The sequence below is a fragment of the Platalea leucorodia genome, assembly GCF_965183815.1.
Source record: "Platalea leucorodia genome assembly, chromosome: 17".
NCBI lineage: Eukaryota > Metazoa > Chordata > Aves > Pelecaniformes > Threskiornithidae > Platalea > Platalea leucorodia.
In genome coordinates this window covers 8,313,884-8,332,584 of record NC_138839.1, presented here as the reverse complement: position 1 = coordinate 8,332,584, position 18,701 = coordinate 8,313,884, and the positions used below count along the sequence as shown (strand labels likewise).

The following is an 18,701-nucleotide window of genomic DNA, read 5'->3' as shown; positions in this document are numbered from 1 at the left end:
CGCAGGACTCCCTGCTTGCTCCTGGCTGAGGACGGAATCCCATTTGCTTGGCTCCGGTGCGTGTAGCTGGAGATGGGCTCGTTTCCTCCTGGTTTTTGCATGCCAGGCCCACCCTTTGATGGGGAATTGGCCTCTGAAGGGCTGGCGTACCCCTCCAAGGGCCACGCTGGGCGACCTCCGCAAGCCCACCGTGCTCAACTCCGGCTCTACCACGACGTGCAGAGACAGAGGGCATCCTCGGAGCGCCCGCAGGGGGTGTCACAGATGGAGACGAGTGCTTGCGGGGGAAAGGGGTGACGTGCAGCGCAGGGAGGGCAGACGGAGGCTGTTTTCAGGCCAGCACTGGCCCGTCCGTCCCGCTGATCTCCATCCTCCCCCCTCTCTCCCAGCGGCGAGCAGTGCGGGGGATGCCGGCGCTCCAACACCACCGACCGGCCCCACTCCTTCCAGGTGATCCTGACGGACCGGCCCTCCCTGGAGCTGAGTGCCGAGAACGAGGAAGACATGGCGGACTGGATGCAGTACTTCTGCCAGGCTGTCTCCAAAGGGGTGAGCTGGGGACAGGCCCCCAAGTGTGGGTGCATCGACCCCCTCCTTTGCCCGGAGCCCCTTTGGGGCACGGAGCTGCCGACAGGAGCAGGGATGGAGCAGGCCGTTTTCTCCCGAGCGAGGAGGGCTTCCCCACGGGGCACCCCATGGAGACGGGGCTCCTTCACGCCAGATTTTAATCCCCCTTTCGCCACCCCATGCAGGTGATCCCCCAGGGTGTTGCCCCTACGCCTTGCGTCCCCTGCTGCCTCGTGCTGACGGACGAGAAGGCTTTCACCTGCCACGAGGACTGCCAGACAAGCTTCTTCCGCTCGCTGGGCACCGTGGAGCTGACGGACATCACCGCCGTCTCCACAGAGGCTGGCAAGGAGTACTGTATCTTGGTGAGCACGGTGCTTCGGGGCCGGACAGCCCAGGGCTGGGCAAGGACCGCGGCGGTAACGCCCGGCCTCTCTCTTGATGTTTAGGAGTTTGCTCAGGACCGCAAGCAGTTCCTGCCCCCCTGGGTCCTCTATTTTAGTTGCACTACAGAACTGGAGAGGTTCCTCTCGGCGCTGAACGCCGCGTGGAGGAACATCTACCAGGTGAGCGTGTGCAAGGCTGCGTCGCACCCTTCCTCCGGCGAGGAAGGGCGAACGCGGCCAGCGCCCTCCGAGGAAGGAGTGGGTGAATTTTTCCCTGCAGGCTGAACCCGGCGTCCCCACGAGGGCCAGGAGAGCCACGGAGCTCCTCTGTGTCCGTATAACTGTGGGATGTGGGATTCGGAGCTCGAGTCCCCCGGCAAGGCAGGCGCTGAGCATCCCGGGCTGGCAAGGGAGTGGGGAGGAACCTGGGTCAGCCCTGTCCCCCTTCGTCACCCATACTTATGACACAGGCGCCTTTTCCGTCTGTTTTTGAGGTGGTTTTACAACAAGGGCGAGGAGCGACTGTCGTTCGTTCCCCTCCTGACTGCCCCACACGCGTGTTTCAGGTCGACCTCCTGCACAAGGCCATTCTGGATGCCGCTGTCAAGAAGAAATGCGAAGACGCTCAGAGCCTCATCGACAGCGCCTGGCAGCGCAGCGACAGCCTCTGCCGCGGGAGAGCCGAGCGGGACCCCTGGTGTTAACCCAGGCCGGGGGGGAAGGACGGCTGACAGGGGCCCGTTTTTGGAGAGCAGGGCCCGTATCCAGCTGCCCCGCGGCCAACCGGCGCCCCAAACCCTCCTGCCATCGCTCGGTCCCCACCAGGAACGCGCCTGCGGGTGTGGACCCCGCACCCCACCACGCTCCTCACCCAGTCGGGGACAGCCGCAGTGTTTTGGGGAGCAACGGACGCTTCACCACGCTGGAGGCGAGGCCGAGCTCGGCCGCTTGCCTTGTACAGCCGCGCAGGCGAGCCCGCGCCCTCCTCCTCGTCCAGCTGCCAAGGGGCAAAATAATTTGCCGTTCACGGAATAATATCGCCCTAGTCCTGAGGGAGAGGGGGGAGCGGGGTGGGCTGGGGATGAGCATCCCCCCGTCGCGGCGGGGCGCGGGACTGAGGGCTTGTTCATTTTAGAACAGGGTAGGGGCGCGGAGGTGGCGAGACGGGAACACTAAATCGCTACCGTGCATGTTTTCTCCTTGCTAATACAATCACCAAGTACGGCACCGCTTCGCCGCCTCCTTCTCCCGGCATCTCCCGGGGCCGCGCGCCTCCGGACATCACGAAACCACTCCCCAGCCTGTCGCTGAGATTTGAGGCCAAGGAAGAAGGACCGGGGCCAAAACATTTGGCCTTGAATATCCCAGCGCGGTTTTAGGAGATCTCGGAAGCCGGTTTGCGGTTTGGACGCTGACCCCGTGCGCCAGGGGAGAGAAGAGACCGAGTCCGGTGTTCTTCAGGTGTCCTAAGGGCCGTTGTCACACGGCTGCCACCCAACGCCTCCCCATCTTAGCTCGCTGCGTCCGAGGCCAGCGAGGACCTGTTGCCGCTTGCCCTCTCCAGCGAGCCCTTGGGGCACAACCCCAGCTTTTAAACAATAATAATCTGGAGACCTTCTCATGTAATATATGTTCACGGGGCCTTTTTCTGGGAGGAAACGTACGTGACTGAATGTATATGTATATACATCTGCTTCCTTTCCCCCTCCCCAAATAAATATTCATTGGTAACTCGGATTTGGCCCTACAAGGTGCATCCCGCTGGAATTCCCGTGCCAGGGGCTGCCGTTCCTCCTCCCCCCGTGATGTCTGAGCCTCGGCTTCGCTCGGGCAGGGAGAAGGAGATATTTAGGCTGGGGAGAAGGGGGAGGACGTGCGCCCCGGTTCCTCGCTGAGCCCCGGCGGCGTTAACCCTGCAGCGGGGCACGTTCACAGCTTCACCTGTGAATTATCCGTCCCGACGCTCCGGCCCTGTTCATCCCTGGATCCGGGAGATGTTCCCAGTCTAGACAAGGAATAAACAGCCGCGGGGCCAGCCCCCGCCTTCCCCATTAACCCTCCCGCGCCTTTTGGGACCAAAGGGGGGGATTTGGGGGGATATCGAGGACGGGGCAGCTGGGGGGGGAGGATTTGGGGACTTTGGGGTTTTTCCCCCCCAGCCCCAGCAATCACCGAAGTGGCTCGGGCGCGGCTACGCCGTGGTGCAAACCCGGGGTCACCGCGGAGCCCTAAAAATAGGAAACCACAGCGGGGGGGGGGGACACGGGGGATGGACAGTGACACCCACCCCCCCCCCCCGCAGCTTTTTGGCCTGGGAAGCTCCGATTTCAAGCTTTTCGGTGACCCCGAGAGGGGCGGGCACGGGGGGAGACGGGGGGGAGACCCCCCCACAAGCGCAACGAGCTGGCCAGTCCTCACGCCCCCTCGGCTTCATCCGGCTGATGGCGGGGGGGGGTGGCCACCGTGCCCCCCGAAACCGCCCTTCTTCATCTTTTATTTCAATTTTATCCCGCCTTGTGGTTTGCAGAAACGGCCTTTTTTTCCCTATTTGCGCCGGGGCACCGCCAAGTCACGTGAGACGAGGCCGCCCGGGCCGGGATTTGGCTGCCGGGCGTACGTCGGTGCCGGGGGGGACGCGCCCCCGGGCCTGACCTTTGCCCCATATCCCTTCCCAAATTGGGGGGGGCGGCTTTGGGGTGGGGGGGGTTGGTTTGCGGGAGGCGGCGCTCGCTCGCTCCCCCCTTTTCTTGTTTCCCCGCAGTGGGGGGGAAGGTGGAGCCTGGGGCCATCCCTGCGGGCAGGTGCTGCATGGCGGCGGGCGCCGGGGCCCTCGCACCCTTCCCCGGGCCCCCCTCCGCCTCCCTGCATGAATTCCCATATCCCCCCCAAACCGGACCCCGCGTCGCACCGGGTTCTCCCACCGGTGGGGTACCGCCGGTTACCGATCTGGTGCTGGGAGCGACGGCCGGTTGCTTGGCCTGCGTCCTCACCAACCCGCTGGAGGTGGTCAAGACGCGGTTGCAGCTGCAGGGCGAGTTGCAGCCCCCCGGGACCTACCCCCGGCCCTACCGGGGGGTGCTGCGGGCGGTGGGGGCCGTCTGTCGGGCCGACGGGCTGCGGGGGCTGCAGAAGGGCCTGGCCGCCGGCCTCCTCTACCAGGGGCTGATGAACGGCGTCCGATTTTATTGCTATTCCTGCGCCGAGGACGCCGGCTGGACCGGGTATCCCGGCGGGACCGTGGCTGCCGGGGCCGTGGCCGGGGCGGTGGGAGCCTTCGTGGGCAGCCCTGCGTACCTGGTGAGTGCCGCTCTGCCCCAGAAGCCCTCGTATTGGGGGGGGGGAGGGGGGGGAATTTTGGGGACCCCCCCTTAAAAGATTTGGCCAGCCCGGAGCTGGCTGCATCCTATGAACACCGGCTCGGTGCATCCCTTCTCCCCCTGCTTCACTTTGCACCCCCAAAAACGTGGGGCTGCTTTGTGCACGCTCTCCCCCCCCCATTGCTCCCCCAAATCCCCCCCTGTCCCAGAAACCCGAGGGGAGAACGCCCTCAGAAGGAAATCGGGGTGGGTTTCCCCCTTTTGGGGGGGGTCTCCCCTGTTTTGGGGGGTTCAGAGCTCAAAGGAGGGGGCTGCAGTGAGCGTTTGTGGGGGCCCTTTGCCCTGGGGTGGAAAATGGGGTTCCAAGTCTGGAGGTGCCGCTTGGCAACACATCTGGGCACCCCACGTGTGCCGGAGGGGCTCCCCCCCCCCCCCAAAAGCTGCTAAAAAGAGATGGGGGGGCCACAGGGGCTGCCCCGGCAGGGGCTTGGGGGGGGTCGTCACTCGGAGCCGTGTCCCCCCACCCAGGTCAAGACCCACCTCCAAGCCCAGACGCTGGCGGCGGTGGCCGTGGGCCACCAGCACAACCACGAGGTGAGCGGGGAGGGGGGGGGGGACACGACACGATTCGGTGGCACCTTGGCCGTGCACGCGCCGGGACCCGGTGAGGCCAACGCTATTTCGGCCACCGGGTATTTAAAGCTGCCGGCTGGCAGCTCAGCCCTGTAGAGATGCTATAAATAACGGCGCGAGGATGGGGAGGGGGCGACGGGGACGCGGAGCCGTGACACCGGATCCGGACACCCCTTGGGACCGGCGTCACCCGGCCGGGGCCATGGTGGCTTCGTGCCACCAACGAGCAATGGGGTTTTGCATGCCGGGGTGGGAAATTTTGCCCGAGTGGGATGCACCATTCCCGCGTTTTTCCCAAATTTCCTCTCTTCCCCAGAGCATCTCCGGGGCTTTCGAGAGTATCTACAAGCAGCACGGGGTGGCGGGGCTGTGGCGGGGGGTGACGGGCGCTGTGCCGCGCGTGGCAGTGGGCTCGGCCGCGCAGCTCGCCACCTTCGCCTCCGCCAAGGACTGGGTCTGCGAGCGCCAGGTGAGGAGGAAGGCGCGCCGGACCCGGCTCCCTCCGTTCCCCTTTTTTTTGGGGGAAGAGCTGACGGCCGGCGCTTCCCGCAGTGGTTCGGGGAGGGCAGCTGGGCCGCGGTGCTGGCGGGGGGCATGGTGAGCGGCGTGGCCGTGGCGGTGACGATGACGCCCTTCGACGTGGTCAGCACCCGTCTCTACAACCAGCCGGTGGACGCCGACGGCACAGTAAGGCAAAAGATGGGGGGCGGACACGGCTTTTCCCAGGATTGCGCCCGGCAGGGGTGCGCAGCCGGCTCCTCTCTCCCCAGGGCAAACTCTACCGGGGTTTTTTGGATTGCATCCTGCAAATCTCCAGCAAAGAGGGGCTGCTGGGCTTGTACAAGGGCATCGGCGCCGTCTACCTCCGCCTCGGCCCCCACACCGTCCTCAGCCTCTTCTTTTGGGACGAGCTCAGGAAGATGGTGCAGCACCAGCAGCCCCCGGGGCCGTAGGACGGGCTCCCGGCCCCACCGCCGCCGTTAATAAAGGGGTTTTTCTATTTTTGGCGTCGTTTCGGGGTCTTTGGGGCGGTGCAAAGAGGGGGAGGTTTCACGCCCTGCAAAGCCAGGACCTGAAAAGCCGCGATGGATCCGGCTGGGGAGGATAACGGCGATGCCGGGGTGGGGGAATTAAAGGTGCTGGCGGTCCCCGAGCCCCGCCATGTGCATCCCATCACTGCATCCCTCTCGCCACCCTCATTTCCCTTCCATGGGGCAGCTGGAGCCCCGGGTGGAGCAGCTGAGCTCCAGCTGCCCTCACTTGCCCCGGCAATGATTTACCAGCCGGGGGGGGCCGCTCCCAGCCTCCGCCCCGTGGACCTTGGAGCCGCGGCCTGGCTATGCCGTGGCTCCTCTCCACCAAAAATGTTTTCTCCGGGGTCCTGGTTGCCGGCGTTGCCCGGGCTGGCGTGGGGCTGGGCGCTGCTGGATGCGCTCCTGCAAGGTGAGAGCCCTCGGGGGTGGCGTGGGGACGGCTTGGGGACATCCCGGGGGACGCCGGTGACCCGCTGCTGCCTTTTCCCCGCAGGGTTGGTGGGTGCCTGCGCCGTCTCGGTGCTCTGCAGCCTCCTGAAGGTTTATCTCTACATCCAGTGCCTGAAGTAAGCCCCGGCCCTTCTTCCCCCCCGGGGGATTTGTTTTTGGGAGCCGCTTTTGGGATCTGCTTTTGGGATCCAGTATCGGGGGGCGGCTCTCAGCACCCATAGGTGCTGGCGGTGGCCTGAGCAGGCCTCCTGCACCCTCCTCTCCCCGCTGCAAAGCACGGGGGAGGTCTCTGAGGCTGTCGCCCCGTTTTGGGGTGGCGGAGGAGGAAGGGGACGTCCCGCCCGGCTCAGCGTCCCCCTCGCTGTCCCCAGCGACCCGGAGAGGCAGGCGGAGAAGAAGGCGATGCGGGCGCGGCGGTGGGTGCTGGAGCCACTGCACGTGGTGGTGCTGACGGGCGTGCTGGCGCTGGTGGGGTCCCGCGTGGCCGCGCTGGTGGTGCTGGAGTTCTCCCTGCGCGCCGTCTCCACCGTCCTCTCCCTCGGCAAGGTAAGACGGGATGGGGGAAACTGAGGCACAGCGGGGCGGTGGTGTGGAGGGAGCCGTGAAGCTGTGCATCCCTTGCAGCTTTGCAAGGGGATTGCTTTGCAACCGTGCATCCCTTGCAGATTTGCAACAACTATGGGGGCTATAGGGGCTGCGGCATGGAGGAGACCATGCGTGGCTTCGCAGCCGCGCATGTCCTCGCTGCTTTGCAGCCTCTGTGAGGAGGAGGAGGATGCCTGGCATGGAGAAAACCGTGCATCACTTTGCATGCATGCATGCCTTTGCAACCGTGCATCCCCTTGCTGCTTGCAACACCTGTGGGAGTTACGGGGAGGCTGCAGCATGGAGGAACCCATGCATCGCTTTGTAGCCGTGCATCCTCTTGGAACTTTGCAACACCTGTGGGAAGGACAGGGGAGATGGCATGGAGAAGACCATGCATGGCTTTGCAACCCTGCATCCCCTTGCTGCATGCAACACCTGTGGGGCTACAGGGATCTGCAGCATGGAGAAAACCATTCATTGCCTTGCAACCGTGCATCCCCTTGCAGCTTTGCAAAACCTGCAGGGAGGATGAGGGCTGTGGTACGCCCGAAATAATGCATCGCCCTGCTGCTTGCAGCACCCGTGGGGCATACGGGAGCCATGGCATGGAGGAGGCTATGCATCTTCTTGCTGCTTTGCAGCCTCTGCAGGGTGGATAAGGATGCCTGGCATGGAGGAAACCAGGCATTGCTTTGCATGCAGGCATGCCTTTGCAACTGTGCGGCCCCTTGCTGCTTGCAACACCCGTGGGGGTGCAGCATGGAGGAAGCCATGCATTGCTTTGCAGCCATGCATCCCCTCACCGCTTGCAACACCCGTGGTTGTTACGAGGAGGCTGCAGCATGGAGGAAGCCATGCATCACTTTGCCGCCGTGCATCTCCTCGCCGCTTTGCAACCTCCACAGCAGCTGACGGTGCTGTCCCGCTCTTGCAGGGTGCCCACAGCAGCCAGCTCTACCTGCTGTGCCAGTACTCGCTGGGCTGCGGGGTGTCCTGCAGCCTCAGCTTCTTGCTGGAAGGGGCTCCCCACCGGACTTGCAACCTGGCGCTGGCGGTGGGGCTGGCGGGGCTGCTGGCCGCCTACGCCCGGCGCCTGGCTCGTCACGTCTGCACCCTCTACGAGTTGCACAGCCGAGCACGTTACTGCGGCATCTGCATCCTCCTCCTCGCCGCTGGTCACGGCATCCCCCAGCTGCTCCGGAACGCTTTGGCCGTCACCTTTGCCGTGGCTGACCTGGCCGCCGTGGCGCTCATCAACCGGGATTTCCTCTCCACGGCGGAGGCCGTCCGCTTCTGGACACCGCTCACCATCTGCTACACGCTGCTGGTCATCTACATGCAAGGTGAGAAGGGGACCGAACCCCCGGTTATGGGGGTGTTTTTTGGGGGTGAGGGGGTATGTCCCAGTATGGGGCATCCTGGGGACGCATAGGAGGTATATGGGGCATCCTGGAGTTACAGGGGGTGTATGGGACATTCTGGGGCTGTATGGGAATATGGGGTCATGCTGGGGCTGTATAGGGGGTGTATGGGGCATCCTGGGGCTGTATAGGGGGTGTATGGGGCATCCTGGGGGTGTATGTAGGGCAGTATGGGGCATCCTGGGGCTGTATAGGGGTTATATGGGGCATCCTGGGGGTCTATGGAACTATATGGGACATTCTGGGGCTATATGGGTGCACAGAAGGCCACCTGGGGCTGTATAGGGGCATCCTGGGGCTGTATAGGGGTTATATGGGGCATCCTGGGGGTCTATGGAACTATATGGGACATCCTGGGGCTATATGGGGGCACAGAAGGCCACCTGGGGCTGTATAGGGGCATCCTGGGGCTGTATAGGGGCAGTATGGGGCATCCTGGGGCTATATGGGGGCACAGAAGGCCAGCTGGGGCTGTATAGGGGCAGTATGGGGCATCCTGGGGCTATATGCAAAGCCACCCCGTAGCATCCCTGAGATGCACGGCGTCCCCCGGTCGTGGGGCTGGGGAGGGAACAGGGTCCCCCCGCGGTGGCCACCCCGACGCCATGTCCTTGCAGAGGAGCCGCGGCAGAGCACCGGCGGGCAACCGGTTTACCAGACGGTGCTGGTACGGATGGGCGGCCTCTTCATCCTCCTCCTCACCGTCGGCCGTTGGACCGACGTCCTCCACGTCCTCATCTCGCTGCTGGGAGAGCTCTGGTGCCTGCTCCATGCTGGCGTCATGCTGGAGGCATGCCGGCGGCAGGTGAGATGGGGTCACCTCCCCGCCACGATGCCGGGGTGAGGGGCTGGCGGCAGCCCTGAGGCCACGGTGAGGAGCCTTTCTGCTTCTCTTCTTCCATCTCCCGTAGGATTTCACCCAGCAGTCTCGGTTGGATAGGTGGACAGGATCAGGATCAGAGGAGGCATCCTGATAAGCCGCGGGGTGTTACCGGGCATCAGAAACTCAGAGTGGCTTCGCCTGGCTCCCCGAAATGGGGGCACCCCCTAAATCCTCCCCGTCGCAGATCCCCCATGGGGACGAAGGAAAATGGGCACCGGGAAGGTGCTCGACCCCATCCCACGGGGTGGGGGAGGTTGGGGGGAGGCTCACACGGCCCCTGGTTTTTGGGGGGACCCCGCAAGGCTGTGGCGGTGCTGGGGGTTTGCTCCCTCGTCCTGCTGCGGATGGGGGATGCTGATGGATGTCCCCGTCCTCGGCGGCTGCAGGGCCTCACCGTCACGGTGCAAGGGCCTCCGGGGGCTTATAAATCTCGGAAAATAAAGGTTTTTCCAGCAAAATCTGTGGGCAGAGCGAGCCGGAGAGGGGCTCAGGAATGGCCACGGTGCGGCTTTTTGGAGGAGGTGGGTGGTGCGGTTCCTCCCTGGGAAGGGAAACCGAGGCATGGAAGGGGTGACCCCCCCCGGCTGAGAGGTGCCCTTGTGCCTCAGTTTCCCCACCTGGCTGCAGCCAGCCGTGCCGTGCCATGGGGCACCAGGCCTTGTGCAGTTGGGGTGCACGATTTGGAGAGGCAAGGAGGCCCCAGCAGCGGCTGCTTCCCTGGACAAGGCCCCCCCAGCCCTGGGCGGGGAGCGGGAGAGGGGCTGGGGCAGTATGGGGGCATATGGGGCAGTATGGGGACATAGGGGGCCACCTGGGGCTGTATAGGGGCACATGGGCATCCTGGGGGTGTATGGGATGGCACATGGGGCAACCTCGGGGTGTTGGGGGATCCTGGGCTGTATGGGGCACCCAGGGGACATGGGGCACCCTGAGGGTGCCTGGGGCAATTGGGGGGGGGGGGGGGTGTCCATGGGACAACCTGGGGGGCATGGATTATCCCAGAGCACATAGGGGCACCCAAGGGGCCATGGGTCACCCCAGGGTGCATGGGGCAGCTGGAGGGCTCAGAGGGCACCCTGAGGACATATGCGGCACCCTAGGGTCCCATGCGGCACCCTAGGGTCCCATGAGGCACCCTGGGGTGCATGGGGCAGTCAGAGGGGCCCATGGGACACCCCAGGGTGCATAGGGCACCCTGAGAACATATAGGGCACCCTATGGGGGGTGCATGGAGCACCCCATGTCCTATAGGGCACCCTAAGGACCTATGGGGCACCCTAAGGACATGTGCCCCCCGCTTCCCTCTGCCCGGGGCCGTGGGGCAGGCCGGGGGGAGGAGGAAAGGAGGAGGAGGAGGAGGAGGAGGGAGGGAGGGAGGAAGGGGCGGTGATGCCGGGCGGCTCTGCCTCCCGCTGCCCCCGCCGCGCCGGGCAGGGCGCGCCCCGGAGCGCACGGAGGGACCGGCAGCGGCTCCCCAGGTAGGGGCCGGGGCCGGGGCCGGGGCCGGGGCCGGGGCCGGGGCCGCCCCCCGAGGGGCTGGCGGGGCTGCAGGGCCATCCCCGGGCAGGCGACCCCCGCCTGGGTAGGGGACACCCCCCCCAAGGTAGGACCCCCCCGCCCCGGGAAGGGGCCGGGGGACACCCCCAGGTAGGGGATAGCCCAGGTATGGGATTGGGGGCACCCCCTGGTAGGGGACGGGGGACACCCCAAGATGGGACATGGGACCCCCCAGGTAATGGGATGAGGACGGCAGAGCCATCCTGGGACGGGACAGGGGGACCAAGAGCCACCCCCAGGCAGGGGACGGGGGACGCCCCCAGGTAGGGGATTGGGGACACCCCCAGGTAGGGGATGGGGGGGCCACCGCCACTTAGGGGACAGGGCACCCCCAGGCAGGGTACAGGGGGCTGTGGGGCTGCCCGGTGGGGGATGGGACTGTGGGGGGCTGCAAGGCCCCCCCCAGGTAAGGGACAAGGGGACAGCGAGGCCGCTCGGGGAAGGGACAAGGGGACACCAAGGGCTGCGTCCCCCCCACCCCGTCCCTTCTCCCTTGGGCACCCTCAAAGCGCTCTCCAGGAGTCCCCAGGGCTGGGGACAGTTGTGGGAGGGCCGTGTCCCATCCCAATTTTGGGGGACGTGTGGGGGTGCCCCATAAGCGGCTCCGTCCCCATCGGTCCCACCTGGGCTCCCACCCCAGGAGACTGCGGGGAGCGATGCTTGCAGCAAACTGGGGGGACCCTTCCCAACGGGGCCTTGGCCATCCCAAAACGGGACGGAGCTATGGGGGGGAACCCCTAAAAAAAGGGGGAGAGTGAACCCCATGAAAGCACCCCTCAGGCCTCGACCACCCCGGCGGCCCCCGGCTGCGGGGGATCCGGGGGGTCCCGCGATGGGGCCGTCGGGATCCCGTCAGCCCCGGCACAAAGAGGAATGCGATGAGCACATGGTTCCCATTAGCCCTGCAGATTATTTTTTTTTTTTTTTCTTTTTCGGGTTGTTTTTTTATGATTACAACTTTTCTTTTTTTTTTTTCTCCCCTATTTTCTGCAGCTCGGCCGGGGAAGAGGAAAACCGGCGGCTCCCGCGGGCGAGGATTTGAGCGGCCAGGCGAAGGCTGGCAGCGCCGGAGCCCGTTTGGGGTTTCGCCGGCGGGGAGGGAGGGAAGGAGGGAGCGAAGCCGCTCGGGTTTTTTCTTTTTTTCTTTTTAATCCCTTCCTCTGCTTGAGTCAGAGGCTGAAGTCACCAACGTGCACATCCCGAAGCTTTTTCCTCCGTCACGGGGGGACTGGCTGCCCCCCTAAAGGATGCACCCGCATCCGTGAGTGGGATTTTGGGGGAGCGGAGCTGCCCTGTGCCGGGGCATGAGACCGGGCAACTCATCACACAGGTATTTTTCAGGCTGCCGATTCATCTCGGGGATGAATCCTGCTTCACCGGCGCGGTGCCCCGGCTGAAGCCTCAGGGTTCCTCCCCCCAAACCATCTCGTTTGGGAAGGGGAAGCTTCGCCCCGGCTGCTTTTCCCGTTGGGAAGCTGAATAAACAGCCCTTTTCCTTCCCGAGCGGGGTTTATCGGGGTCGGGCGCATCCTGCCTGCACCGCCGGGCGATGCTCGGGGGCCGTTGCGGTGACGGGGACGCGGCGATTTGCGGTATCGTGCCTCGGTTTCCCCATTTGCAAAAATAAAAAGGGGGGGGGAGGGATGCCCTGAGGGGGAAGTGATTAGTGGGGAAACGGGGAGGGAACGGGGAGCCAGGGGATGTAGAAACACCCCAAAAAAAGGGTTTGCAAAAGCAGATCCTATTGTAACCCCATTTTTAAGAGGAAAGGTGGGTTTTTTCCTGCTGCTCACAGGGAGTTTAATCCCAGGTGGGGGCAATAAGAGGAAATAAAGGGGGTTAAAACGTTTACAAAGGGGCAGGGTTTGGCCACAGAGGCAGGAAAAAGGGGGATTTTGGATGCTGCTTCACCGGGACCCTTTACCCTGTGTCCTCCCAGGCACGAGACCATTTATTGCTGTGACGTGGGACGGGGACGCTCGTTCCTTCTCCCTTTCCGGGAGGGCGAGGAGGGAGGCGGGTTGAGGCCGAAGGGCGGCGCGGCTGCGGGAGCTGCCAGTGCACTCACGGGTTTTGCTCTCTTTTATCTTATTTTCCCCCAAATCAAACCCAGGTCGGGCCCTTCTGCAGCTTCCGCGATGCTGCCGGGGAAAGCGGAGAAGAGGATCGCTTCGTCCATCTTCATCACCCTGGTGCCGCCGCAGAGGGAGGCGGCCACCAAGGAGAAAACCCAAAGGGAGACGCGGCCGGATGGTGCCGAGGTCCCGGGCACCCGTCGCCCCCGGACCCCACCGCCGCGGCCCCCCGCGTTGCCCAACGGAGGTGAGGGGTGTCCGTGGGGGGCTGCGAGTGGTGCCGGGAGGATGACGGTGGTGCCGGGAGGATGATGGTGGTGCCAAGGACGGTGCTTTGCTAAAGGATGCGCGTGCAGGCTGGAGGGGATGTGGGTTGTTTGGGGGCTCATTCCCGAAATCCCTGCACCCATCCCGGGATGGATCCGGATGCCGGGGAAGGGCTGTGTTTGCTCTCCATCGCCGGGCGCTTATCGGTGCTGTTTGCCCCTCCGGCTGGGACGGCGTTTGCTTTTGGGGCAGGTCGGCGAGCGCGGCTGCAAAGCTGTCGGGGTGTTGTTGGGCGTTATCGTCCCCCTAAACCCACCGTGTCTGGCTTTCGCCCCAGAAACCCGCCCAGCGGCCCCCGTGCCTTCATCCCCGCCGGTCCTCATCCTCTCCGAAGCGCCCCAGCCCTTGTCTGCGGAGGCGCTGGGTCCAGCGCTGCAGCAACTGGACCTGGCAGCACCCGCCACCCTGCAGGTGAGGATGATGGGGTGCAATCGCTCCAGTGCCTCAGTTTCCCCACCTGCAAGTGCATAAATGTAACGTGGCTTTGCCTTCCCCCGCTCACCAGGCCCCTTCTGCCTTCCCTGCCGAATTGAGGCCGCCCAAATTTTGCCAGGAGCAAGCAGGCAAGCCGCAGTGGCAGGATGCGAACGGGTACCTGGAGAGGGACGGCTCCAGAGGTAAGGGGGGGACCCAGCTGCACAGCGTGGGCTCATCCCCAGTTGGGGAAACTGAGGCACGCAGCACCAAACCCCTCTCCCGTCTTCCCGCAGACATCTGCGCCTTCTGCCACAAAGCGGTGGGGCCGCGGGAGCCGACGGTGGAGGCGATGCGGAAGCAGTACCATGCCGACTGCTTCACCTGCCGGACCTGCCACCGGCTCCTGGCCGGCCAGCGCTACTACCAAAAAGACGGGCGCCCCATGTGTGACGCCTGCTACCAGGTACCCGTCCTCCCTCGGGGACAACCAGCACCCTCAGAGGGGCGGCGGGATGTGGTCCCTCGCGGGGGGAGCTGGCATCTCACGGCGTGTCCCCCCTCAAACCCCAGGCCACGCTGGAGAAATGCGCCAAGTGCCGGGGGCTGATCACGGAGCGCATCGTCCGTGCCCTGGGCAAGGGCTACCATCCCGGCTGCTTCTCCTGCGCCACCTGCGGCCGGGCCATCGGCGCCGAGAGCTTCGCCGTGGACGAGCGGGACGAGGTGTACTGCGTGGCCGACTTCTACAGGTTGGGGAGCATGGAAACGGGGGAGCATCCTCCACGTTGCGGGGGGTTCGGCTCATCCTCGTCACCTCACAGGGCTGACGCCGCCCTGGTTTGCTCCCATCAGGAAATACGCCGTGGTTTGCAGCGCCTGCGAGCACCCCATCATCCCCTGCGAGGACAAGGACACCTACAAGATCGAGTGCCTGGGACGCAGTTTCCACGAGAGCTGCTACCGCTGCGAGGTACGGCCCCGGCGGGGCTGGGGGTGCCCCCCAAAAGCCGAGGGGTTTGGCACCGAGACTTTGCAAAGCACGGCCACGGGGCTCGCAGCACCTGGGGTTATTTTTTAGCCAGCGGTTTATCTTGCAAGCGACGGGGAGGGGGCAAAATAAATCGGGTGAAAAGGACGACGCGTTCAGCCAGGAGAGCTTCAGCTGTTCAGGCTTTTGGTGTAGTTTGTTGCTTTTTCGGAGCGCCGGTGGGTTTTGCAGAAAAGATGGGATGGGATGGCGCGGTGTCTCGCGTGCAATGCGGCACGGGGACCCCTAAAACATGGCCTCCCGTTCCCCTCTCGCCCCCAGAGCTGTGGGACGCCCCTGTCGCCGGAGCCGACGGAGAACGGGTGCTACCCCCTGGACGACCACCTCCTCTGCAAGTCCTGCCACGTCCGCCGGCGGAACGAGTCGTCCTGCTAAAACCCCGCGGCTCGACCTCCGTCTTCCAGCGCCGGACACCAAAAAGGGGGTGCACCCACCGGGATGCACCCCGCGGCCGGTCCAGGGTGCCCGCTGCACCCCCAAATAGCGGCAGGACTGGAGTTTTTGTCACCAAAATGTACCCGGATCCCCGTCGCGCCGGGCGAGCCAGGCGGAGAAGCGCAGATGTTGTGTCCCGGCGTGGCTCTGTCCTCCTTACGAACATAAAAAGCCCTGGCAGAGCCGCGGTGGCGGAGGAGCTGAGGTTTCCTTCACTTATTTCTTTTTTTAAACTCCTTTTCCAAGGCCGGTTTGGTTCCCTTAGGGGTTTTGTTTTTTTTTTTTTTCTTTCTTCTCAAGCTTCCTTGGGGTTTCACTTAAACATTTCTCTCTGCAGTGACGCAGAGAGCGGGCACTGATTTAGTTACTCGCAGTTAAATAAAACCCCGAGTTTAAAACCCCTCGTTTCTTTCATCCGCCCTGCATTCCTAACCCATAAAATGCAAGTTTAAAAATAAGAAAAAAAAAAACAAAAAACCCACTTTTTCGATTTTTTTTATAGGCGTGGCAAGAGTCATGTCGCCCAGGACGGTAACGCGGCTGATTTTGGGGTGCAGCGATGGGCTGCTGTTGCCTGGGGGAGAGCGGGGGGGTCATTTTTTGGGGCCGGATTGGGGATTTTGTGACTTGTGGTTGTGATGAAAGGGTGTTCGGTGGTGGGTTTGGTTTTTTTGTTGGGTTTTTTGTTTGTTTGTTTGTTTGTTTTTGTGGACAGCCTGCGCTGCCCGGGCTCCATCTCAACCAAGTCCCGGAGCCGGCAGAGGGCAGCCGGAGCACAAATTCCCCCATCAGGCAGAAAAACTCCAGCTGAACGCTGTTTCTCCTATATCCGAGGCCAGGATGCCGGGAAAGACGGACAGCCCCATTTTTGCACATTATCCAAGATAATATCACTCCAGAATCAGGTTTTTGATCTTCTCTCGGTCCAAACCAGCAGAAATTAGACCGTTTCTCTACGTACCCAACATCTGCACAAGCGATGTCACCGGCGCTTAGCGGTTTTGCTTGCGAGGGCGTTGCAAACCAGACGGAGAAGGGTGTGTGTGTGTGTGTGTGTGTGTCTTTTTAACCGAAAGTGCTTAAAAAGCCACAAATCGAGAGGAGAAAATAGCAAGAGCATCTGAGATGATGTTTAATGCTTTCCCGATGAAAAAAGGGAGCTGCTAAAAAAGAAAACGAGCAGCTTCTAGGTCACGTATAATGTCTCTCCAGCGCGTGCTGTATTTATGAATGAAAGGGTTAATGTATGGTTAACGTACGCACTGGAGTCCGGCGGGCTGGTTGATTAATCACACCAACCCCGCAACTATTTCCTGCCGCCTCTCCTCATCTACAAAGCCTCTTACTCAACGTTCATAATGTGCGTCTGCGGCCCATCAATCAGGTCATAACTTGCTATAACCTTATTTATAGGATGGTAATGTAAAGTTGCGGCCTGTCCCGGTCACGTAAGTAGGTGGCTTTGGGTCCGGCTGGGTGGGGACACCGCACGCCCCCGTGTCCCACGCCGGGGAAGTCCCCTGCTCGAAGTCAGCTCTCGCTTTCCAAAACCTCTCGCCCTGTGGGGAAAACCAGGCACCAAAATGATGCTAAAAAAGTAAAAAAGACGTGGGCAGGCTTGGCGGTGGCCAAAGGGAGCGGGGAAGGGAAGCCCCAGGGGGCAAAGGGTTGCCTGTTTTTTGGCAATACGGGTATTTTTTCCAAGCGAGGTTTTCGGGGAGGATGGAAACGCCGATGCCGAGCGGCGTTTTGGATGTGTTACTGCATTGCACGCTGGCTTAAACCCTCTGCGCAGCACCCCTGGGTGCTCAGCAAGCTACGCTACCCCTCCATGGAGCTAACGGTGGGAAGGGGTCAGGTATTTCCCCCGCAGAGCGAGCCAGGATGGGCTGTTAGCACCGGGACTGCGGCGATTTTTGGCTGCAGGCAGGCAGGGAAAGGTTTTTATCGACATGAAGCCTTGGAGAAGATGCTGAAGGGTGAGGAGAAGGGCAAGGCGCAGCTGGAAAGTTTGGCAACGTGGCGATGAGACGCAGAAGCGGTCAGATTTTTTCCAGGAGCAGAGGATGACAAGGGACAGGGATGGATGGACATGGAGGTAAGAGGATAAAAGACTGATTTAAGCCGTTTTCTTCTCGGATAAGGGGAGAAGCATTACGAGCCGAGGCGTGGGGAGCATTGCTAAGCCTGAAAAGCACGGCCCCGTGTTTTCCCCCAGGAGGATCTCGAGGAATTTCCAGCGCCGGCCAAGCTGCGTGGAGGAGATTTCGCAGGGGTGGGGCTGCGGGAGCTGGGTCCCATCCTGCTGCCGAGCGAGCCCACGTCGGCTGCCACGGCTCAGCCCGTCCTTGGGCTCCTCACCCCGTTGCGAGTGCTTTAACAAGCGCCCAGGTCTGCTAGCAAAAAAAAAATAAATACAAATCACGCACGGAGCAATACGAAGCTCTTGCTCTCCTTGGGAGCCCCCTCAAGCCTTGCAGAGCTCCCCCAAGACCACCCGGGCATAAAACCCCCTCGAGGTCTCGCTTGTCTCCTTCCAGCGGCGGTGCAAAAGGGCAAAGGGGATCGTACGCCTCCGAATCGCACCGGCCGGGCCCTGCCCTTTCCTCGGCTGCTGCAATAAGCCCGTCTTTTCTTGCAATCCCTCTTGGCAGGCCAAGGAGAGCGGGGAGGGACCTGGCTGCCCTCCAAGGAGAAGCAAATGCAAATATTTCTTCACTTCAGGCTGGGTGCGGCCCAGGGATAAAATTTCCCCGGGCTTTCCCAGCGAAGGCATCTGATACCGTGTCCTGCTGCGAGCCCGATTTGCTCCCAGGAATACAACAGCGTATCCCATAAAAAACCCCAAAGGTTATCTTTCTTGCAACTCAAAAGGACTTTTTTTGATTTTTAAAAAGAGTTTTTAAATTAAAGGAGGAGCTGACAGGCACAGCTGTAGTATTTTTAAGTCAGTGGCCAAAGTTGCTTCGTAACAAATAAGGCATTTTTCAGGTTTTGTTTGCAAGCCGAAGACTTTGGCGCGGCACAAGAAAAGCGAGCCCGTAAAGGGAAACCGGCTGGAAAGTGCCTTCCTCGGCATTCCCCCTGGTTTGCCGTGAGAAAGGCGAAAAGCAGAGAGGGAGAGATGAGCTGGATTCCTCGCGTGCCTTCGCTCTGCCATCACCGCCTTCAAGGTGCCGGGAAGGAGCCACTGCGGAGAGGGAAACGCTGCAGGAGGGGAAACTGAGGCCGGAGCAGCCGCCGGGGCTTTGCTGGCTGGAAAAGGCGCTGGGAGGAGGGCTGGGTGCTTAGTGCTCCTGATGTTTTATTGTTCTGGGTTTTTTTTTTTTTCCAAATGGGATGGAGAGAGCTGAAGGCAAACTGGGTTTTTCCTTTGGTCGACCCAGGTTAATTGCAACCATATCCCAGCCGGCTTGCTGCAGCGTCATCCTTCCCCGCAGAGCGTTCAGACCCATTTTCTGCACTTTCCCGTCTTCGACACAACCTAAAAACCTAACATTTCTTTAATGAAAAGTGGTCTGATCCTGCTGGCTGAGGGATGGGAGGGAACCAGCAGGGATTAC

General features: G+C 62.5%; 4 protein-coding genes across 9 annotated transcripts in view; all 4 read left to right on the top strand.

Moving 5' to 3' along the window:
* Nucleotides 1-2,682, top strand: part of PLEKHM2 (pleckstrin homology and RUN domain containing M2) — a gene marked incomplete at its 5' end in the record, with an annotated part of 36,839 nt that extends 34,157 nt beyond the window's left edge. For 5 of the 6 annotated variants that reach the window (XM_082328925.1, XM_082328923.1, XM_082328927.1 and 2 more), the window contains 4 exons: nt 390-549; nt 753-932; nt 1,017-1,133; nt 1,520-2,682. In XM_082328925.1, coding sequence (XP_082185051.1) covers nt 390-549; nt 753-932; nt 1,017-1,133; nt 1,520-1,657 — 595 coding nt within the window. In that variant the 3' untranslated portion in view covers nt 1,658-2,682. Of the gene's footprint in view, nt 1-389; nt 550-752; nt 933-1,016; nt 1,134-1,519 lie in introns of those variants that run through there. The other variant, XM_082328928.1, reaches the window with a different exon arrangement.
* A 1,079-nt stretch (nt 2,683-3,761) lies between these two features.
* Nucleotides 3,762-5,856, top strand: SLC25A34 (solute carrier family 25 member 34; the record flags this gene model as incomplete). The annotated part of the gene is made up of 5 exons (XM_082328746.1): nt 3,762-4,250; nt 4,799-4,864; nt 5,220-5,372; nt 5,456-5,590; nt 5,674-5,856. The coding sequence occupies 5 exons, from the start codon at nt 3,762-3,764 to the stop codon at nt 5,854-5,856; spliced, it is 1,026 nt and encodes a 341-aa protein (XP_082184872.1).
* A 318-nt stretch (nt 5,857-6,174) lies between these two features.
* Nucleotides 6,175-9,370, top strand: TMEM82 (transmembrane protein 82; the record flags this gene model as incomplete). Its single annotated transcript, XM_082329220.1, has 6 exons — nt 6,175-6,346; nt 6,431-6,503; nt 6,759-6,933; nt 7,910-8,318; nt 9,014-9,201; nt 9,308-9,370. 6 exons carry the CDS (start codon nt 6,175-6,177, stop codon nt 9,368-9,370), a joined length of 1,080 nt encoding a protein of 359 aa, XP_082185346.1.
* Nucleotides 9,371-12,358: 2,988 nt separating this feature from the next.
* FBLIM1 (filamin binding LIM protein 1) lies at nt 12,359-15,092 on the top strand. Its single transcript, XM_082328757.1, has 8 exons — nt 12,359-12,428; nt 12,950-13,158; nt 13,516-13,649; nt 13,744-13,855; nt 13,949-14,118; nt 14,226-14,404; nt 14,508-14,625; nt 14,965-15,092. The coding sequence occupies exons 2-8, from the start codon at nt 12,975-12,977 to the stop codon at nt 15,076-15,078; spliced, it is 1,011 nt and encodes a 336-aa protein (XP_082184883.1). The 5' UTR covers nt 12,359-12,428; nt 12,950-12,974; the 3' UTR covers nt 15,079-15,092.
* The last annotated feature ends 3,609 nt before the right edge of the window (nt 15,093-18,701 follow it).

What these genes read in the sequence shown, in the direction of transcription:
- FBLIM1 (XM_082328757.1), top strand. Translation starts at nt 12,975, where the DNA reads ATGCTGCCGGGGAAAGCGGAGAAGAGGATCGCTTCGTCCATCTTCATC. An exon ending in TGTGTGACGCCTGCTACCAG is followed by an intron (nt 14,119 to 14,225) that starts GTACCCGTCCTC and finishes CTCAAACCCCAG; the next exon opens with GCCACGCTGGAGAAATGCGC. An exon ending in AGAGCTGCTACCGCTGCGAG is followed by an intron (nt 14,626 to 14,964) that starts GTACGGCCCCGG and finishes TCTCGCCCCCAG; the next exon opens with AGCTGTGGGACGCCCCTGTC.